Source organism: Amblyomma mixtum, chromosome 1 (genome assembly GCF_055824585.1).
Source record: "Amblyomma mixtum isolate Tamu chromosome 1, ASM5582458v1, whole genome shotgun sequence".
In the NCBI taxonomy this organism is placed as follows: Eukaryota; Metazoa; Arthropoda; class Arachnida; order Ixodida; family Ixodidae; genus Amblyomma; species Amblyomma mixtum.
In genome coordinates, this window is record NC_143012.1 from 69,072,721 (window position 1) to 69,094,792 (window position 22,072).

The 22,072-nt window shown below is 49.6% G+C and overlaps 1 protein-coding gene across 1 annotated transcript in view; it reads right to left on the minus strand.

The window, feature by feature from the left end:
- SMC2 (structural maintenance of chromosomes 2) overlaps window positions 1-22,072 on the minus strand; it is a 95,493-nt gene that overhangs the window by 43,845 nt on the left and 29,576 nt on the right. Inside the window, exons 6-9 of the mRNA XM_089551867.1 lie at window positions 21,603-21,752; window positions 16,977-17,166; window positions 7,736-7,911; window positions 4,434-4,552 (exon numbers count right to left, since the gene is read on the minus strand). Coding sequence (XP_089407993.1) covers window positions 4,434-4,552; window positions 7,736-7,911; window positions 16,977-17,166; window positions 21,603-21,752 — 635 coding nt within the window. The remainder of the gene's footprint in view (window positions 1-4,433; window positions 4,553-7,735; window positions 7,912-16,976; window positions 17,167-21,602; window positions 21,753-22,072) is intronic.

Below are 22,072 nucleotides of genomic sequence, written 5' to 3' on the forward strand. Positions count from 1 at the left end.
AACGAACATTCCAGAGTCAGTAAGCCGAGTGCCGTCGTTGAAGGAGGTCAGACTAGCTTAGGCAAAGTTTTAGAGTGACGACTGTTTTGTGTGAGTGCCGTTTTTGCAATGGCTGATTTTCGTGAACAGCGTGCGCCGGTGAAGTTCTGATTTTTGCTCGGAAACAGCTGAATGGAAACTCTTGAAATATTAAGAAAGACGCACAAGGACGATGCTATGGGGACAACTCAAGTGTTCCTGAATCGAATCCTGAATCAAAGCAACAATCATGCCAATGGAAAACTTCAAATTCACCTCGCCTCAAGAAAGCTCGTCAGGTGAAACCAAACCTCAAAACAATGCTGATTTGTTTTCTCGACGAGAGAGGAGTCGTCCATTGAGAATTTGTTCCTCAGGGTCACACAGTTAGCCAGGCTTTCTGGTTGGATGTTTTGAAAGGATTGGGCAACAGTGTGCGGTGGAAGCGGCCAGATTTGTGGCGGTCGGGTGACTGGTTTTTCCATCTTGGCAATGCCCCTGCTCACACAGCCCTGTCTCTGCGACAATTTTGGACCAAAAGTGGCATGACCCCTATTCCTCAACCCTCATACTCTCCCGACCTTGCCCCGTGCTACTTTCTTTGTTTCCTAGAATGAAAAAATAGGTGAATGGAAAGCGTTTCGCTGATGTTGCTGAGGTGAAGAAAAAAACGACGGAGGCACTGTCAAGCATCACAAAAGAAGAATTTAAACAATGTTTTGAAAAATGGAATGAAAGATTCGACAAGTGTATCATTGCAAGTGGGGAATACTTTGAAGGAGATTGAAGGTCTGTGCTTAAAATGTGAACAAATAAGTTCAAACAAAAATAAGTCCGGTTTCTTTTGGGTACCCCCTCGTATATATCGATTTAAAATGGCAGCCTTCGCTCTTTCAATGGATTTCCATTGAGCGTCAACATTCACATATTTATGTACTATGTAAGACGCAGTTTCACCATGATGCCACAATCCTATGCACTATTAAACCACACACATATCTCTGCATAAAGTCCATCGTATGGTCCTTTGAAGGTTTCATTTACAGTCGAACCCGGATATATCGAACCCGCATATTTCGAATTACTGGCTATATCGAACACACAGATTACCCCCTTGAAAATACTATGTAAAAGTATAGGACAGTTGCGTTGTATATCGAATTCCATTTTCGCCGGACATTGGATATATCGAACGCCGCGCCGCGCCCCTGGAAGGTGCGCTTTCCCCAAAGACATTCCTGTCCGGTCCTCAGCCGCCTCAGCGGAGAACATTTCCGCAGTCAGCAGGCGCAGGGCCCTTTTTTTTTTTTTTGTTCCCCGTTTTTGCGCCCCACCGGCGCGAGCTTTCCCACTCCTCCTCTCCTCCTGTACCGCCGGCGTGTGCTCCGTCAAGGTCATTGGAGATCAGCGAAGAGAGAGCGCCGCATGGAGACGCGCGGCGACCACGCTTCTTGGGGAAAGAGAGAGAGAGAAAACGGTCGCTCGTGGGCACATCGTGGGTCTGGGGAAAAGAGAGAGCTCAGAAAAAAAAAAAAAAAAAAACGAAGCCCAGAGCGCCGATCTTTCTCCCTGCTCTTTCTTTTCCCTCTGTCGTTCCTTCGCAGCCGCGTTGACTGCCGCTCGCATAGGCTTCGCTCTTATCGCTCCATCTGCGCCTCGCGTGTTTTTTTTTGTGTGTGTGCCTGTGTTTCAACGCGCGACGTGAAGCAGGCCCCAGTAGCCAACTGTTTTGGCAAGGCAGGCCTTGAAGTGGCCGGAGATTAATGTCCGGAAGATTTAGATGACGATGAGTGCTTGGACGACGCGTTTCGCGACTTGTCCAATTTTCTCGGCGCCGTTCCGTCCGAAGTGACTGTTGAGGACTTTAACGCTGACAGCGAAGTTCAAGCGGTAGCTGGCGTTCAAGACGCCGACTCCAGCGACGACGAGGGCAACTGTGTTGTCGAAGAAACGCGTCCGTGCGCAGCCACTGAACAGGCGTCAGCGTTAGCCTGATTCGGCGCTGTTGCGGCGAAATGGAAGGCACTATGCTCTCGCACCTGGACAGTCTCAAGAAGATCGAGGCCAGTGTTTTGAACTTCGTTTCCCAGGGGAAAAAGCAGCCCAAAATTAGTGATCTTTTTTTCCGCGAAATAAAGCGCTTTCACATTGCGCGCCCATACTATGTGATTCGCGACTGTTCCAAACGGTAAGCCACAATTTGTTATGATCGGGAGTGCAGTTTTAGCCTATATCTGTATATCGAATTTTCGCTATATCGAACTATTTTCCGATCCCCTTCGAATTCGATATATCCGGGTTCGACTGTATCATAACAACAACCATGCAGTAGCAGCCACCAATCGCGTAACCGTCGTGGAACCAGAAACGTTGATTTTCCGTCCATACCCTACACTCGCTTCCAGATGCATCAATTAACTATAGTCGAATAGAACTTAAGTATGCAGAGAAGCTCCGCCCACATTCAACCTCCGAGCACACAATTCCTCCACAACGAAAAAGTAGTCCGCTGCTTAAGGGAGGACCATGGTCTTGAAAAGAAAATTTTATTAATCTAGATATAGTAATGAAATTTTCAGGCCACATGTATTTTTGTGTGCTGATTTTAGATATGTCATTTAATTTTGTGTAAAACAATTCCTTGAGCACTTGTGCAATTTTTATGCAAGTCTTTTGGAGAGAGCATATAAGAAAATTTGCTGCAGGAAACTCGCTGAAATGCATGCCATTGGGCTCTCTTGACACCAAGGAATGCAATAAGGGTAAAATTATCATCCTGGCTCTCATAGAACTTGAGTTATAGGGTACTGAAGCTGCCACTTCACAAACAGGAATACACACTTTTCTTCTCATATCTGAAGCGACAATTTCAAAACTCTATAACTCAAGTTCTATGATAGCCAGGATGATAATTTCACCCTTATTGCATTCCTTGGTGTCAAGAGAACCCAATGGCATGCATTTCAGCGAGTTTCCTGGAGCAAATTTTCTGCAAAACTTTTCCCAAAATACTTGCATAAAAATTGCACAAGTGCTCAAGGAATTGTTTTACACGAAATTAAATGACATATCCAGAATCAGCGCACAAAACTACATGTGGCCTGGAAATTTCATAACTGTGACTTCATTAATAAACATTTTTTTTCAAAGACCAGGGTCCCCCCTTAAACGTTTCTTGCTACCTAAACAAGAAGCTTATCACAAGAAAGAAGAAATTATGAGCTTGAGAATTCTGATACGTGGACTGTTTGATACAGTCAAACATTAAAAAGCTGATTTCGTTTACTGTTGAGATTGGGCAGCGGAGTAATACAGGATGCCAAGGACCGGGGCCCAGTGTTAGCATCTGCTGTTTTTTAAAGTTGTATCCTACTATGGCCGCTTTTCTGTTAGCTCCTTCTCGTTAACCACTAACGGGGGTCATGTACAATGAGATAAGGGCAATGCGACCAACAGGACGGGCGACAACTGACGGGTCATGCAAACCATTCATTTCATTTATTCTACCCTCAAGGCCCGAGGGCGTTGAAGAGGGGAGTGGTTGTATACAGTGGTTGAGTACAGGGCGTTTCAGTTCTAATTATACACTGGTAGCCAAGGCGGAACAAAAACGCTGATGGAGGCTGTACTTCCGGGAAGGTGGTTCCAGTCCTTTGCTGTTCGTGGAAGGAAAGACTCAGCTGCGCATTTTGTTTTAAAGAAAGGAATGCCGATTTTATGCGCATGATCAACTCGTGATGAAACATATGACGGAGGAAGTATAAGATCGCGGTGCAGTCTGGGGTTCATCATCTTCATCATCAGCCTGACTACACCCACTGCAGGGCAAAGGCCTCTCCCATGTCTCTCCAGTTAACCCTGTCCTTCGCCAGTTGCGGCCACCGTACTCCTGCAAACTTCTTAATCTCATCCGCCCACCTAACTTTCTGCCGTCCCCTGCTACGTTTGCTTTCTCTTGGAATCCACTCCGTAACCCTTAAGGACCAGCGGTTATCTTGCCTTCGCATTACATGCCCTGCCCAAGCCCATTTCTTCCTCTTGATTTCAACTAGGATGTCATTAACCCGTGTCTGTTCTCTCACTCACTCCGCCCTCTTCCGATCTCTTAACGTTACACCTATCATTTTCCTTCCCATAGCTCGCTGCGTTGTTCTTAACTTAAGCTGAACCCTCTGGGATTATGATACATTATTTTATGAATTAAGCAAAGGCGAGCGTGCTTTCGACGGCTAGCAAGAGATGGTAACTGTAATGTATTCTTCGTAGAGGTTGCGCTTCATAGAGGTTGGCTATATGATCACCAACTCTGCGAAAACTGGAGCCCAGGCAGTAGTTTTCCCGACAGTGTCATTCTCGCCCACTGGCAGTGCCAGGCAACACCTGCTGGCGAACCAGGTCAAGAAGAGGACACCCACCTGGCCTCAAAGATGTCGACGTTCTGCCGCAAACCATGGATCTCCCGCTGAAGCTGTTGCTTGTGGGTGAGCAGATTCTCCTCGCGCCCTTCCTCATAGTTCAGCTTGCTCAGCTGGGCCTACGAAACAAAAGAAGACAAAAAAAAATGTTTAAAAATGGCCATCCCTCGTCATGCGCTGTGAACATGTGAGCAAATGTACTCTGAACATATGGCATTCATACTGTACGGGTGACACTGTTACAGGGGCCAGTTGGTCCAACGTCTTCATTTTTGCGTGCCGCTTTGCAATCGCTAAAATGCAGGACAAGAAATGACGACACACTGAAACGATGCGCTGACTTGACAGCAGTTGGAATACAGCAGTTTTGAAAGCAGTTGTAAGTTTGCGCATTGTTTGAGGGCGACACTGTTTCTTGTCGGACAATTGTTTAGGGGAATCCCCCAAGGTGGAGTAGATTTGTAATAAGGGAGTAACTACTCATTGGCATCCACCCAAGCGCAGCCATACGGCTACAAAGGAAAGCTATACAGCTTTCTCAGAAACTTCGCAGTTAAAGAAAAATTCGTCCTGGTCCGGGGTTCGAACCCGGGACCACCGCTTCACCGGAGCAGTCGCTCTACCAATTGAGCTACCCGGGACGGCAAGCTTATGGTTGGGCGAGAGCGAATTGATCAATAACTCGAAGTGGGAACAGTGTTGGTCAAATGTTTAGGGGAATCCCCCAAGGTGGAGTAGATTTGTAATAAGGGAGTAATTACTCATTGGCATCCACCCGAGCGCAGCCAAACGGCTACAAAGGAAAGCTATACAGCTTTCTCAGAAACTTCGCAGTTAAAGAAAAATTCGTCCTGGTCCGGGGTTCGAACCCGGGACCACCGCTTCACCGGAGCAGTCGCTCTACCAATTGAGCTACCCGGGACGGCAAGCTTATGGTTGGGCGAGAGCGAATTGATCAATAACTCGAAGTGGGAACAGTGTTGGTCAAATGTTTAGGGGAATCCCCCAAGGTGGAGTAGATTTGTAATAAGGGAGTAATTACTCATTGGCATCCACCCGAGCGCAGCCAAACGGCTACAAAGGAAAGCTATACAGCTTTCTCAGAAACTTCGCAGTTAAAGAAAAATTCGTCCTGGTCCGGGGTTCGAACCCGGGACCACCGCTTCACCGGAGCAGTCGCTCTACCAATTGAGCTACCCGGGACGGCAAGCTTATGGTAGGGCGAGAGCGAATTGATCAATAACTCGAAGTGGGAACAGTGTTGGTCAAAAATGTTTAGGGGAATCCCTCAAGGTGGAGTAGATTTGTAATAAGGGAGTGATTACTCATTGGCATCCACCCGAGCGCAGCCATACGGCTACAAAGGAAAGCTATGGCTGTATGGCTGCGCTCGGGTGGATGCCAATGAGTAATTACTCCCTTATTACAAATCTACTCCACCTTGGGGGATTCCCCTAAATATTTGACCAACACGGCCTGCAGTATGTTGAAATAAATAAACAAAATAAAATGCACTGCTTCTCCACTGATGTCATCCTAACTGCTGGAGGCTACCAGTGGTATATGGTCTATGCAACGCCATTCGCAGGGACTGGTGACCATCCCGTCCATAATTTCTTCGCCTTCGGACTCGCTCTTGCCTAGAGTGTCATCACCATCTTCACTTGAGAATGAAACAGTTTATTTCCTCGTCACTGGTGCTACTATCATCTGACAGATAGCAATCTACAGCACCAGAATGCCGCATGGATGATGCAATGTTTGCTTGAAAGCACAGGAAAATCTCGTGCAAACAGATGAAATCAGCACGCAAGGAACGCCTGCTGTTATCTAGCGTGAAAAATCTTGCTCAAAGTGCTAATAGCTGGACATCTACGAGCATCTATGTAGTAAATGGGAAAATACCTTCCGAGGACCTCCGCTCGTGAAAAGCCATTCAGAATGTAGTGAAATACACCCTAATGAGACTTCATAAGCCAAAAAGCATCGATTGCGCATGACTAGCTGAGATATTCCAAAGCCCTTGAAGGTGCACTAAAGAGGAATCTGAACTCATCTTTTTACCGCGGAAACTGGATCTACACGTTCTGAGCATTCTTAGAAACTTCGAATTATCATCCTGTGCAGCCGATTCCCCTAATTTAAATCGGATTAAACGTCCCGGCTCCCGCCTTTCTTTCAACTCAACCGCTGACGGTAGGAAGAGTCAGCCAACCTTTTAGTGAGTTCCATGGTGGCTTGCCGCTCTGCCATCGGCGGAGTGATATGTAGCGATCGGCGAAAACAAAAAGTCCAGGTGTACTTTTATTTCCGTGGGCCTAATTTGTGGCTATGTAGTCTCTGACTGGGCCTATTGATTCATGAAAACCTAAAAAACAAGATAAAAGCGAAAGTGAAGCGGCCACGGATGGCCTGAAAGGCACTCCACGCGTTACTTGACTCCTCCCACCGTCTGCGGTGAGTTCAAAAAAAGGCGGGAGCCAGTACGTTTAATCCGATTTAAACTAGGGAAATCGGCCGCACAGGGCAATAATTCGAAGTTTTCAAGAATGCTGGGAACGAGTAGATCAAGTTCCCGCGGCAAAAAGACGAGTTGAGATTCCTCTTTCAGTGCACCTTTAAGCGGGGACATGGGTCTCAGAGCATTCTTTTTTATTTACAGACCAAATACAATGAAACTGCCCAGACGTATTCAGTTTTTTCTGCTGATTTCAACTATGCAATTTGTTTATTTCTAGGCCATTTAGTTCCTGAGATATTACTATATATCATGCCATTGTCTGCTCAAACAATAGAAAAAAAATGGGCCACCAGAAATTTAATTTTAATATGTGGGTAGATACTACAATGTGTGAGGAATGCAACGCTGGAAGCAGTTTTTAGTTTTTTTGTCCGTGTGGACAAATGGGCTTAATAGTTAGTTTCATGTGTGTCGTGTTTTCTGGCACTGTATGTCTGGTTAACTCACTTGAAAACTAACTATTAAGCCCATTTGTCCACATGGACAAAAAACTGAAAACTGCTTCCAGTGTTGCATTCCTCACACATTGTAGTATCTACCCACATATTAAAACTATATTTCTGGTGGCCAATTTTTTTTCTATTGTTTGAGCAGACAATGGCATGATATATATTAATATCCCAGGAACTAAATGGCCTAGAAATAAACAAATTGCATATTTGAAATCAGCAGAAAAAAACCGAATACGTCTGGGCAGTTTCCTTGCATTTGGTCTGTAAATAAAAAAAATGCTCTAAGACCCATGTCCCCCCTTAACAGAGACAGTGGCGCCCTCTCGTACCCGGATGGCGTTGAGCTCCTTCTCGATGGCCCGGTTGGCGGCCTCGTCCTTCTTGTAGCTGGCCTCGGTCTGCTTGCACTCGGCCTGCTTCTTCTTGGCCTCCTCCTGCGAGTGCTTGAGGCGCATCTCCGCCTGACGGCTCTCCGTCTCCGCCTGCGCTATGTCGTCCTTGGCCGCTGGGGGAAGAAGTAACAGCACGCGCATTCAGCGAAAGGAGCAGTTCCCAGACTGGGTACACAAGAGAACCCCTGGTTTCGTTGGAGAGTAGGGGTGTGCGAATATTCGAAATTTTCGAATATAATTCGAATATTATATTTTTAGTATTCGTATTCGACTCGAAATCCAAGTATTCATGTTGTTTCGAATATTCGACACGACGCGAATATTCGTATCTAGCCGAATATTCTATTGCGAGCACCGGCGTTCATTTCGGTTCGCAAGTCCTATCGACCGAGACATAACATGGCGGAACCCAGAGCAATGCGTAACATTGGGCCATTCAGTAGCTGACTGCGCTGATGAGCTTCTTTGTGGCTATACCTGCGAAGCTGGTATAGTCAGAGCTGTGCAAGAAATACTTCGCAATACGAGCCAGTTCAGTGTCAATCGAGAGGGCATTTTCTGCGGCTGGAGAAGTCGTTAAGGGAGCTACTTCTGCCTGACCATGTGGAGCAGCGGGTTTTCCCTTCTCGATAACCTTTTATGTTCATCCCAGCAACGCGCTTTTGTGCTTATTGCAAGCTAGCCTTGATCAATGCTGTGTACTAGCCATCTTCTCTGATATTTCCACTCTTCTAAGAACAACGTTCTACACTTGATACTTTTTGTGCAGCCACACACACCTTTCGTGCTCATTTCATCGCTGATAGTTGAACTGTGATCTTCTTGGGTGCTTAAATAAATGTTTTGTAGTGGTTAAATGCGTCTGTCCTTGATTATTCAATATTCGATTCGATATTCGGAACCAAGTATTCGTATTCGATTCGTATTCGAAAAATTTGATATTCGCACACCCCTATTGGAGAGCTTACAGGGTTACCCGAGCCTCCAAATCCATGCACGCCTCAAACCCCTGCCTTTCCTGTACCCACTTTCTTATGAAACTGACCACACTATACTTATACACCAAAAGCTTGTGTATAATGCCGCGAATCTTTGTAGCATTCGTTTGTAGTGTTTGTTTGTTCATGCTTCAAGGCTGCCGACGCGCCGCCTTATCGCTTCGTTTGTGACGCAAGACGCGTCTAGATTTATCTCGATTGATTGCATCCAGGCGGAGCCGATCCTAGTTTGCACCAGAATGTTCTAGTAACTTCTAAAGCTTTATCTCGAATGTTCGCTATCAGCTTTAAAAAGAGCACGGCCGACAACGATGGTCATTCTGTTCGACGACCGCCGAGCACGCTTGTTGCTACGCCGCCGCCGAGTGATTCAGTTCTTTGCGGGCGCAAGTCAGCCCAAATAAAGAGTTCCGTTTCGAAGACATCCTCGTTGTTTTCCTGTTCGCCGGACTGCAGTCACCACTACGTGACAATATGCTTTCTGGATCGCAATGGCCGACAGCCCCTCTTGTGTAAACTGTACCTGTGAGGAGACAATCAGTCACCTCCTGTGTGAGTGCCCTGTCTTTGTGAACGAAAGACGTAAGCTGCATTGTGCTCTGGACCGCCTTGATCCTCGCCCTTTCGCAGAGGCCAAGATCCTCGGTCCGTGGCCACGACAGTCGACTGCCATCAAGGCTTACAAGGCAGTGTTTTGTTTTTACCAGAGACTGCCTTAATTGACAGATTGTGACTGAGTTTCCCGTTCCTTCTCTCTCTTCCCCCTTTAATCCCCTCATTCCATTCCCCTGTGCAGGGCAGCCAACCGGAATCCTTTCCGGTTAACATCCCTGCTTTCCCCCTCTCTGTATCTCTCTCGTCAAGTAAGACTTCGAAGGACTGATGAAAAAGAAATATTCAAATTATCCAAATATCTGAATAACCGAACGCCCCCCAGGATCGCAGGAAAAGTTTTAAAGAGATTTTTAGGGGAGAGTCGAAATTTCATATGCCTGCGCCCGCCTGCCTGGCACTGCCGACCAATCGCGGAGACACAAACCGAATATACTGAACGACGACCCCAAAGGTCACATGCGTGTTTTTTTGTTTTTTTTTCCAACGTAAAAAAAGCTCAGGACAGTTACGCATAATGCGAATGTTTAAGACTTAGCCACGGTGAGTGTTCAGGCATTTTCGCTAACCTGCTGCCCGTCATTGTTGACTATCGCCGGCTACCTGCCCTTGTCAAGCAATATCTGCAGCTTTTCGTTTTAAAGTCTCCACAATGCGGAGGTACCCGACCAGAAGACTATATATCGACAAAGATCCCACGCAACCCTCACGTCATAGACACAGCTTCTGTCTTGCGCCCAGCCCATTCTTGCACGCACCAACACATACAAATACAGTCAAACCCACTTATAACAATACCAGTTATAACAATATATTGGATATAACAATGGTCAGTCGCGGCACCGTCAGCTTTTGCATGTGTTCTATGGTATTTTCGGCACAACCCTGTTATAACAATTATTGGTTATAACAATGGTATTTCCATGGCACTTCAGTATTTGTTATAAGTGGATTTGACTGTACTCATTTTTCCCACGAACAGTTTCCGAATGGAACGCTCTGCCCCACAACTCCTAAATCTTTCCCCCTCCTTGATCGATGTGCTTCATCTGTGTGGTGCCACGCATTTTGTTGTGATGCTTCTTATCATTTTGTATTTTTCGCATTACAGTGCAGCCCACTTATAACGATATCGAAAAATCCGGAAAAAATGATCGTTATAACCGATCATCACTATATCTGGACTGCCATAAAAATGGCTGCCAAACTTACCTCTGTAGCTCCTGACTCAAGTTTTACACTTGCGCTGAAGAACAGTAATTGCAGAACGTACGATTTGTGAAACAACCCATTTATTCGTCACGTTTAACAAGTGCCTCAAGCGTTAGGTGCGCTAAAGTAATTTGATATGGGCACTTGCTTGCGTGGCAGTTGCAGTTTCACTACTGCAGTGTGCATAGCATCCAGCTGCTGCGCGTACACTGGCGGCAACCCTTTCGCGTGCATAAAGTCAATCAGTGATTCTATCTTGCACAGCGCACTTTGCGTAGTCATCGGTGTCGAAGGTGGGCCAGTGTCAATTTCGTCGTCGCTGTCGCTGCTGCCACCGCACTCTGCCGTGACAACACATTCTCGGTGACCTCCTCGCAGAACGTAGCAGCACTATCTGCACTTAGGAACTCCTCCATGGACGTACCATTCATTTCGTCGACATTTGCGGCGTGCTCCCAGAGCTCAGTAATGTCCACCGCTTCCACCGTATCAGTTTCCACGTCAGGGGGGGGGTTTCGTCCTGGCGCACAAAGCCCGCCTTCTTGAAGCAGTTTGATCTTCAAGTCTGCGGCCTGCTCTGACGTGCCAGAAACACGATCGGTTGCTAAAATTAGCCATTCCAGCACGCGTCGCCGATACAATGCTTTGAAATAGGCGATCACGCCGGCATCCAACGGCTGCAGGCACTGCGCTTGTTCTGCTCTCGTACAGGCGCGCGAGGGGCGCCCCGCTTATCTTTTTTTTCCCCTCTCTCTCTCATCGGCTGCAGGCACTGCGCTTGTTCTCCTCTCTTACAGGCGCGCGAAGGGGCGAAGGGCGCCCCCGCTTCGTTTTTTTTTTTCCCCCTCTCTCTCTCATCGGCTGCAGGCACTGCGCTTGTTCTCCTCTCTTACAGGCGCGCGAAGGGCGCCCCCGCTTCTCTTTTTTTTTTCCCCCTCTCTCTCTCTCTCTCGTCGGCTGCAGGCACTGCGCTTGTTCTCCTCTCTTACAGGCGCGCGAAGGGGCGAAGGGCGCCCCCGCTTCGTTTTTTTTTTTTCCCCTCTCTCTCTCTCTCATCGGCTGCAGGCACTGCGCTTGTTCTCCTCTCTTACAGGCGCGCGAAGGGGCGAAGGGTGCCCCCGCTTCGTTTTTTTTCCCCCTCTCTCTCTCTCTCTCTCATCGGCTGCAGGCAGTGCGCTTGTTCTCCTCTCTTACAGGCGCGCGAAGGGGCGAAGGGCGCCCCCGCTTCGTTTTTTTTTTCCCCCTCTCTCTCTCTCTCTCATCGGCTGCAGGCACTGCGCTTGTTCTCCTCTCTTACAAGCGCGAAGGGGCAAAGGGCGCCCCCGCTTCGTTTTTTTTTTCCCCCTCTCTCTCTCCCTCTCATCGGCTGCAGGCACTGCGCTTGTTCTCCTCTCTTACAGGCGCGCGAAGGGGCAAAGGGCGCCCCCGCTTCGTTTTTTTTTTCCCCTCTCTCTCTCTCTCATCGGCTGCAGGCAGTGCGCTTGTTCTCCTCTCTTACAGGCGCGCGAAGGGGCGAAGGGCGCCCCCGCTTCGTTTTTTTTTTCCCCCTCTCTCTCTCTCTCTCATCGGCTGCAGGCACTGCGCTTGTTCTCCTCTCTTACAAGCGCGAAGGGGCAAAGGGCGCCCCCGCTTCGTTTTTTTTTTCCCCCTCTCTCTCTCCCTCTCATCGGCTGCAGGCACTGCGCTTGTTCTCCTCTCTTACAGGCGCGCGAAGGGGCAAAGGGCGCCCCCGCTTCGTTTTTTTTTTCCCCCCTCTCTCTCTCTCTCTCATCGGCTGCAGGCACTGCGCTTGTTCTCCTCTCTTACAGGCGCGCGAAGGGGCGAAGGGCGCCCCCGCTTCGTTTTTTTTTTCCCCCTCTCTCTCTCTCTCTCATCGGCTGCAGGCACTGCGCTTGTTCTCCTCTCTTACAGGCGCGCGAAGGGGCGAAGGGCGCCCCCGCTTCGTTTTTTTTTTCCCCCTCTCTCTCTCTCATCGGCTGCAGGCACTGCGCTTGTTCTCCTCTCTTACAGGCGCGCGAAGGGGCGAAGGGCGCCCCCGCTTCGTTTTTTTTTTTCCCCCTCTCTCTCTCTCTCTCATCGGCTGCAGGCACTGCGCTTGTTCTCCTCTCTTACAGGCGCGCGAAGGGGCGAAGGGCGCCCCCGCTTCGTTTTTTTTTCCCCCTCTCTCTCTCATCGGCTGCAGGCACTGCGCTTGTTCTCCTCTCTTACAGGCGCGCGAAGGGGCGAAGGGCGCCCCCGCTTCGTTTTTTTTTTCCCCCTCTCTCTCTCTCTCTCATCGGCTGCAGGCACTGCGCTTGTTCTCCTCTCTTACAGGCGCGCGAAGGGGCGAAGGGCGCCCCCGCTTCGTTTTTTTTTTCCCCCTCTCTCTCTCTCTCTCTCATCGGCTGCAGGCACTGCGCTTGTTCTCCTCTCTTACAGGCGCCCGAAGGGGCGAAGGGCGCCCCCGCTTCGTTTTTTTTTTCCCCCTCTCTCTCTCTCTCTCATCGGCTGCAGGCACTGCGCTTGTTCTCCTCTCTTACAGGCGCGCGAAGGGGCGAAGGGCGCCCCCGCTTCTCTTTTTTTTTCCCCCTCTCTCTCTCTCTCTTATCGGCTGCAGGCACTGCGCTTGTTCTCCTCTCTTACAGGCGCGCGAAAAGGCGAAGGGCGCCCCCGCTTCTCTTTTTTTTTCCCCCTCTCTCTCTCTCTCTCATCGGCTGCAGGCATTGCGCTTGTTCTCCTCTCTTACAGGCGCGCGAAGGGGCGAAGGGCGCCCCCGCTTCTCTTTTTTTTTCCCCCTCTCTCTCTCTCTCTCATCGGCTGCAGGCACTGCGCTTGTTCTCCTCTCTTACAGGCGCGCGAAGGGGCGAAGGGCGCCCCCGCTTCTCTTTTTTTTTCCCCTCTCTCTCTCTCTCTCTCTCATCGGCTGCAGGCACTGCGCTTGTTCTCCTCTCTTACAGGCGCGCGAAGGGGCGAAGGGCGCCCCCGCTTCTCTTTTTTCTTCCCCCTCTCTCTCTCTCTCTCATCGGCTGCAGGCACTGCGCTTGTTCTCCTCTCTTACAGGCGCGCGAAGGGGCGAAGGGCGCCCCCGCTTCTCTTTTTTTTTCCCCCTCTCTCTCTCTCTCTCTCTCTCATCGGCTGCAGGCACTGCGCTTGTTCTCCTCTCTTACAGGCGCGCGAAGGGGCGAAGGGCGCCCCCGCTTCTCTTTTTTTTTTTCCCCCTCTCTCTCTCTCTCTCATCGGCTGCAGGCACTGCGCTTGTTCTCCTCTCTTACAGGCGCGCGAAGGGGCGAAGGGCGCCCCCGCTTCTCTTTTTTTTCCCCCTCTCTCTCTCTCTCTCATCGGCTGCAGGCACTGCGCTTGTTCTCCTCTCTTACAGGCGCGCGAAGGGGCGAAGGGCGCCCCCGCTTCTCTTTTTTTTCCCCTCTCTCTCTCTCTCTCATCGGCTGCAGGCACTGCGCTTGTTCTCCTCTCTTACAGGCGCGCGAAGGGGCGAAGGGCGCCCCCGCTTCTCTTTTTTTTTCCCCCTCTCTCTCTCTCTCTCATCGGCTGCAGGCACTGCGCTTGTTCTCCTCTCTTACAGGCGCGCGAAGGGGCGAAGGGCGCCCCCGCTTCTCTTTTTTTTTCCCCCTCTCTCTCTCTCTCTCATCGGCTGCAGGCACTGCGCTTGTTCTCCTCTCTTACAGGCGCGCGAAGGGGCGAAGGGCGCCCCCGCTTCTCTTTTTTTTCCCCCTCTCTCTCTCTCTCTCATCGGCTGCAGGCACTGCGCTTGTTCTCCTCTCTTACAGGCGCGCGAAGGGGCGAAGGGCGCCCCCGCTTCTCTTTTTTTTCCCCCTCTCTCTCTCTCTCTCTCATCGGCTGCAGGCACTGCGCTTGTTCTCCTCTCTTACAGGCGCGCGAAGGGGCGAAGGGCGCCCCCGCTTCTCTTTTTTTTTTTCCCCCTCTCTCTCTCTCTCTCTCATCGGCTGCAGGCACTGCGCTTGTTCTCCTCTCTTACAGGCGCGCGAAGGGGCGAAGGGCGCCCCCGCTTCTTTTTTTTTCCCCCTCTCTCTCTCTCTCTCATCGGCTGCAGGCACTGCGCTTGTTCTCCTCTCTTACAGGCGCGCGAAGGGCGAAGGGCGCCCCCGCTTCTCTTTTTTTTTCCCCCTCTCTCTCTCTCTCTCATCGGCTGCAGGCACTGCGCTTGTTCTCCTCTCTTACAGGCGCGCGAAGGGGCGAAAGGCGCCCCCGCTTCGTTTTTTTTTTCCCCTCTCTCTCTCTCTCTCATCGGCTGCAGGCACTGCGCTTGTTCTCCTCTCTTACAGGCGCGCGAAGGGGCGAAGGGCGCCCCCGCTTCGTTTTTTTTTTCCCCCTCTCTCTCTCTCTCTCTCATCGGCTGCAGGCACTGCGCTTGTTCTCCTCTCTTACAGGCGCGCGAAGGGGCGAAGGGCGCCCCCGCTTCTCTTTTTTTTCCCCCTCTCTCTTTCCCATCGTCTTCCGTAGCCTAGGCGATGCGCGGAGCAACTCGCGCCATCTTGTGGCGCTTACGCCAACTCGCGATGCTCGCTTTGTGGCCGCCGCGATCTCCTCCGGCGGCGGCGCAGGCCACGATCACGGAGGCCACGATCACGGAGGCCACGGCTCGCTCTCCGTGGCTTTCGCAATCGGCGCGCACGAAAAAAATGGCGGCAGGCACGGCGAACTTGCGTATCCGAAGTTTTCGCCCGATCTCGGCATCGTTCAAGGGAATTTTGCACCGCGGATGTCACGCTCAGCATGGAAAACGATGTCCAGAAGAAAAAATTCTGATCGTTGTATCCGATATTCGGTCACGGACGTATCGTTATATATGTTTTTTTTTCCATAGCCTCAACGCATAAGTTGATACTCTTAAGTCAACTTATCGTTATAACCGATATATCGTTATATGTGGTATCGTTATATGTGGTATCGTTATAAGTGGACTGCACTGTATTTGGAATTTTTGTTGTAAATATTGTATAACTCATTGCTCTTGCTGACCTTTTTGTGTTTGCCGATGTCGATGTCATGATTCGTTGTTTCTGCTGCCTATGTATCCCCCTGTCTCTTGCTTGAACTTGTGACAAGTCCGCAGTATTTTATAGATAGATAGATAGATAGATAAGATAGATAAGATCAATAGATAAGAGCAGATAGATAGATAAGACAGATTTCATTTGATTTATTTTCCATTTAAAAAAAAAATGGTGGAAACTGAGGCAAAAGTTGCATGAAGCAGCTTGAAAGGCCCTCAGTCCCATCTTAAATAAAATAGATAAATAAGAGAGATAGATAAATAAGATATAGATAAACAAGAGAGATAAATAAGATATAGATAAATAAGAGATAGATAAGATAGAAGGTTAAGATAGAAAGATAAGATAACAAAGATAACAAAGATAGATAAGATAACAAAGATAGATAAGATAGATAAATAGATAGATACAGTGGAACCTCGATTATACGTCCCCCCGGTCATGCGACGACCCGCATTTTACGACGAATTTGTGCGGTCCCGGCAAAACCCCCATAGAGACAATGAATTAAAAACCTCGGTTATACGACGCAAATTTTAGAAGGACCCCGCTTCGTACGACGGCTGGCTCTACGTCCGTCAAAAAAGGTCGTCAGCAAACGCAGGCCGGGAAAAAATTTCAAAAAAAAAACTTTGCGTGCGAATCTAAGCACCCCCTTTTTTGCGGCTGAAGATAGCGTTGCCGAGGCCGCCAAGTGCACTCGCTCTCTTTTTCGTCGAGCCTGTGCAGTCCCGAGGAGGCCCGGCCTGCGCGTTGTTGTTGTTGCGACTGAGAGAAGGATGAAAAGGAAAGTGCAGGGGCCCCTGCCTACTGGCTCCAGCCGAGCCACCACCGCTGCCAAGTGCAGATAGACGAGAGTTAAAAGATCAGAGGAAAGATAAAGAGAAAAGATAAGACGCGCGCCGCAGCCGGAGCGGAGCAGACGCTGCTGAAAAAACAGATAAGCGGGCGAGGCCGGGCTCGCCGAAGCGAGGACAGCGGCGTCCACGGCGCTTTTTGTGTTGTTGCTTTCCAACACTGGCGGCACAGAACTGTCTGCAGCTATTTTTCTTTTGAATGTTTCCTAAATAAAATGTTTTTTCTCGCCCCGTTTCATCGAGATTTCGCCGCGAAAAGAGGGGCCCCGGGGAGGAGGGGGGGGGGGGGGGGGATTTTTTGATTTTCGATTATACGACACCCGGATTATACGACGGTTTCGCGCGGTCCCCTGAACGTCGTATAATCGAGGTTCCACTGTAGATAGATAGATAGATAGATAGATAAACAAACTAATTAAATAAATAAAGCTGAGCTGGACACGACTTCCATGACTGCAACAACCGACACAGTGTGCGAGCCCCTCACCCCTGAGCTGCTCAGCAAGCGTGGCCTCTTCTCCTTCCGCGTTGCTCGCGAGGCCAGCGCTGACGGCCTGGAAGTGCTTGTGCGCGGCGGCCACTGCTTCGGCGTCCCTCTCGCTCTGCTCCTCAAGCTCCGCGACCTCCGCCTCCAGCTTCTCCACCTGCTTCTGCTTGCTCGCTATTGCAGCCCGGTCCTGGAGGCGCAGCGGCAACAAGATGCAAGGGGAAGAAAGAACAAAGTGATGGCATTAGGACGGCAACAGTGCAGTTGAAATCCAAACAAAGATTAACCTACTCTAACCTACTCGGATAAAGCGCGCTACAGCAACTTATACAGGCAAGAAAACAGAAAGTCAAACCTCGTCATAACATCAGAAGAATGGCCTGAGGGGCGAGTTGGCGCATGATGAAATGAACGGCGGTGCAACAAGGACACTAACAAGAAAGGGACACCACATGAGCACGCTACCACCAACTGTTTTTTACACGGAAAGGTGGCATATTTAAACATACAGCGCAAGCAGCTCGTTATAACGAACACAAATGTTATGAATCATTCTATATCGAACTGTTTCTCAATAATTTTAACAAACACACTTCATATGTCGAACATGGCTGGCTAGCTATAAAATGTATATATTGGACTCCCGGGAGCCAACCTGTGCCCGCTCGGACGGCAAGTGGCAGGCTTTGCCTCACTACACGGGTGACCGATCGTGGTGCAGCAAGTGTTCGCACCACAGTTAGCGCACTGTCTCGCATTTGCCAACAGCGAGACAGAAGATAAATCTGCGAGAACAGCTGATAGCCAGATAGCCGGCACCCGTTTGTGCCTCTCACACCTGTCGACAGTGTCCCGGAACCAGCGACAGTCGGTTGTTGCAGCTTTCTGGCAGCCATCAACTGTCACGGAGTGGAGGTGGCAAAAATGAAGATGGCTTTCATCCTGGCGTCCCGATTTTTTATGCGATTTTTTATGGAATGCTGGCATTCCACATGCTGCAGTGCTGTGCGGGGAAGCCATCGTCACTGGCAAGCGCCACTCCGTTTTATGCGGCCTCTGCAACCACCGCGAGCGGCTTCGAAACTACGTTAAAGCTAAGGAAGAGGTCTCTCCCAGTCGCCGTTTTTTTCGCCGACTAAATTTTGCTTCCCCAGCACTAGTTCTCAGCAAAATTTTAAAGGTGCACTGAAGAGGAATCTGAACTTGTCTTTTTGCCGGGGGAACTCGATCTACACGTTCCTAGCATTCTTAGAAACTGCGACTTATTGCCCTGTGTGGCCAATTTCCCTAAATAAATCGAGTTCACGTCCGGCTCCCGCCCTTTTTTTTTAATTCTGCCTCGTACGGTGGGCGGAGTCGACCAACGCGTGGAGTGCGTTTCACCCAGTCCCGTGGCGGCTTGCCGCTCTGCCATCGGCGGAGTAATACGTAGTAGTCCGTAGTAGCAAATAGTCCGCGCATATTTTTATTTCTGCGGGCTTATTTTGCGGCTATATTATCTGCGAATGAAACTATTTATTCATGGAAACCTAAAAAACAAAATAAAGTGAAAGCAAAGCCTCCACGGAGCTGGCTGAAAGGAACTTCACGCGTTGGTCGACTCCGCCCATTGTACGAGGCAGAATTAAAAAAAAAAGGGCCGGACGTTAATTCGATTTAATTGGGGAAATCGGCCACACAGGACAATAAGTCACTGTTTCTAAGAATGCTAGGAACGTGCAGATCGAGTTCCCACGGCAAAAAGACAAGTTCAGAATCCTCTTCAGTGCACCTTTAAGCTTTATCCCAACTATCTTAAGAATTTTTTTTTACCTATATTCGCTACTATGAGGTTTCACTGTAGACGAGAATAGCTGGCTTCTTCATCCCTGCATCCTTCATCAATACTCTTCTCTGAGAATGACGGACCGCACCAGAGGAAAAATCCGTTTGTTTCAATAAACCGGCACGAAAACTATCAGCTTCGTACTGATCCTGACTGCACTGCCACATTTTCTCGCTTGTAGCCAGCCCCTTTCCTTCCAGTCTACAAACAAACCTGCGAGAGAGAACTTTCAGGCTTCCTGCAGTTGTCCTCGACAACGAAGTGTCAGTGATCGCAGTACTGAACCCCGTTCCCCTCTACCCTTTTAAAAGCACTCCCTGCAAAGTTTGCACGAGCCCCAGAACTGCATGCTTCACATCACTACAAACATCACAATTGCAGAGACTAGCCACTGCCCAGCTCTCAGTGTCAACCTCAATGGCCATCAGGCTGCGGTGTTAGTACCGTATAAATCCATGTAAGGGCCGCACCCTAACTTTCCACGACCCAGGTGGGAATAGCCTTTTAAAGGTGCACTGAAGAGGAATCTGAACTCGTCTTTTTGCCGCGGAAACTCAATCTACACGTTCCTAGCATTCTCAGAAACTGCGACTTATTGCTCTGTGTGGCCGATTTCCCTAATTAAATCGAATTAACGCCCGGCTCCCGCACTTTTTTTTAATTCTGCCTCGTACGGTGGGCGGAGTCGACCAACGCGTGGAGTGCCTTTCACCCAGTCCCGTGGAGGCTTTGCTTTCGCTTCATTTTGTTTTTTAGGTTTCCGTGAATAAATAGTTTCATTTGCAGATAATATAACCGCAAAATAAGCCTGCAGAAATAAAAATACGCGCGGACTATTTGCTTCTACGGACTACTACGTATTACTCCGCCGATGGCAGAGCGGCAAGCCGCCACGGGACTGGGTGAAAGGCACTCCCCGCGTTGGTCGACTCCGCCCACTGTACGAGGCAGAATTAAAAAAAAAAGGCGGGAGCCGGGCGTTAATTCGATTTAATTAGGAAAATCGGCCACGCAGGGCAGTAAATCGAAGTTTCTAAGAATGCTCGGAATGTGTAGATGGAGTTCCTGCAGCAAAAAGATGAGTTCAGATTCCTCTTCAGTGCACCTTCCTCTTTAGTGCATGCGCCATGGCCTCCGCGATCAGCTCCGGCTGTGAGCTTGATCGCGCTTAATCGGTCTAAGTGCACTTGATCACGAAAGGCCACGCACGCGCACAGGAGCTTCCAAGTGCCGTCCATGGGTGGCGCCCGAGGCCGTGGTCATCATCATCATTATCGTAAACTTTTTTCTGCCCCGCGCTCTCCCGCCATCTACATCCACATCGACATCAGCATCGCCAGCTCCAGCCTTTTGTTTTTGTGGCGTGTTAGCGTGCTCGACGTAGTTGTGGTGGCTGTAGCTTTCGCATGCTTCCGCCGAACTTTGCAGTTTCAGAACGATGGGCAAGCACCTTAACAGCTACATGGCTGGGAGTTAGCTCTCGAACACGAAAGCGTGCAGCGGGCAGGAAATTCGACGCGGCCGAGGAGTGCGTCCGATGATGGTGCAACCAGAAGGATGCATTGAGAAACACAAGCTGCAAAAAGCCCGCTTTCAGAGGCAAGCCGTACGAGTTTCCCGAAATGGAAGAAGAGCTGCTCTCTTACGTGGTGGAAGTGCGGAACAATGGCTACGCGTTGACAGCGGTCGTGCTGCGCGGCTTCTTTTGGGATGAGCGCGCACCAGAGCACAGCACCAGCTCAAGAGTCGAAACACTCCGCAAGTGACAATTGGACGCAGAATAAATGCCGTTCATTCCGATTGGTGTGTTCTCACTTAAAAAAAAAAATTTCGCAAATCGCGTGTATGAGCCACACCTCGAAAATTGGCCCTCGAATCCGGAAAAAAAAAAGTGCGGCCCTTACATGCGTTTATACGGTGTATGGGGGGGGGGGGGGGGGGGGGGGGGGGGGGAGTGACAAATTAGCAACTGGTTCCCAATGCACCAAACTCCCTGTGCCATTTTCTTTTTGTTTGTTTCCGGCATCTCTACCAGCCTCCAAGCTTCTGCCTCACACTACCGTATTTTCTGGTATATAAGACGCGGCTTTTTTTCAAAAATCTTGCTGGTGCGTCCTATACAAGGGTGCGTCTTATATGCGAATTTTTCGTTTTGTTTCCAAGTTGAGAGATTACTCGGGGTTCATGCTCAAGCTTTTTTCACCGAAAAAATATCACTACCAGTAACGCGGTTGTAACACGGTTAATGCTTCTATACCAGAACCGCCGTGCGCAACTTTTTTTAAGTGAACTTTATCAAGAAACAGCAGGGATGACGTCTTCGGGAGCACAAACGTGCGGCCGTTTCGGAGGCCCCAAGCAAAAGTAATGAGAAATGCCAAAAGATGGCGACAATCGCGCTTCTCGCCATTGTCAAGACAAGCCAAGACAAGGTGTACTCATGGGGAGCTCATTCGTTTTTTTCTTTCTTTTTTGCTAAAACGTGGGCGGGTATTCGATCACTTAGCGTTGCTTAAGAATTTCTCACAGGTACGGTGCATATCGCGATGGTCGCGCAAGCGGGTTTATTAAGCCTCACTAGCCTAACTGGGTAAACTGGGGTGCATCTTATACATTGGTGCGTCTTATATACGAACTTTTCCAATGACAGCTTGCATTTATGGCGGGTGCGTCTTATACAAGGGTGCGTCTTATACACCAGAAAATACGGTATGTGGGTACTGGCAAGAGCCTGGTTGAGCAAATGCATGCCAAGAGACGCAGCAGGGCGCCACGGTAAGCCCTGCAATGAAGGTGGGCACCTCTTCAATGCTCTTGTTCACACCGGCGCGCCTCTTGTGCTCGTCTTTGATGTCGGCCTTGGTGTGCTGCAGGTCGGAGGCGGCCTTGGTCTCGTCCATCTGCAACTGCTTGAGCCGCTTCTCCAGCGACTCCAGCTTGTCGCCCGTCTCCTGCAGCAGGCAACGAAAAGCAAGGGGACACGGTTCAATGGCTCGGAGAGAAACGCCAGTCTGTGCCGTGAGAGCGGCGGATCACAAGTCATCGACAGCCTAACTGCATCTTAACCCTTTGAAGGTTTTTGCCGTATATGTACGGCGGCGGTTTTCTGTCCCGCAAGGTCTTTGCCGTACTTGTACGGTTTCGATCTTCCGTTTGAAATTTTGCGCCAAAAGAGCAATGCGTGCTCACTGGGGGGTGCTGCCACCTCTTAGGACTAACAAGAAGTGTTTGAATTTTGTGCTGCCTTCTTACGGAGATAAGCAGAACTTAT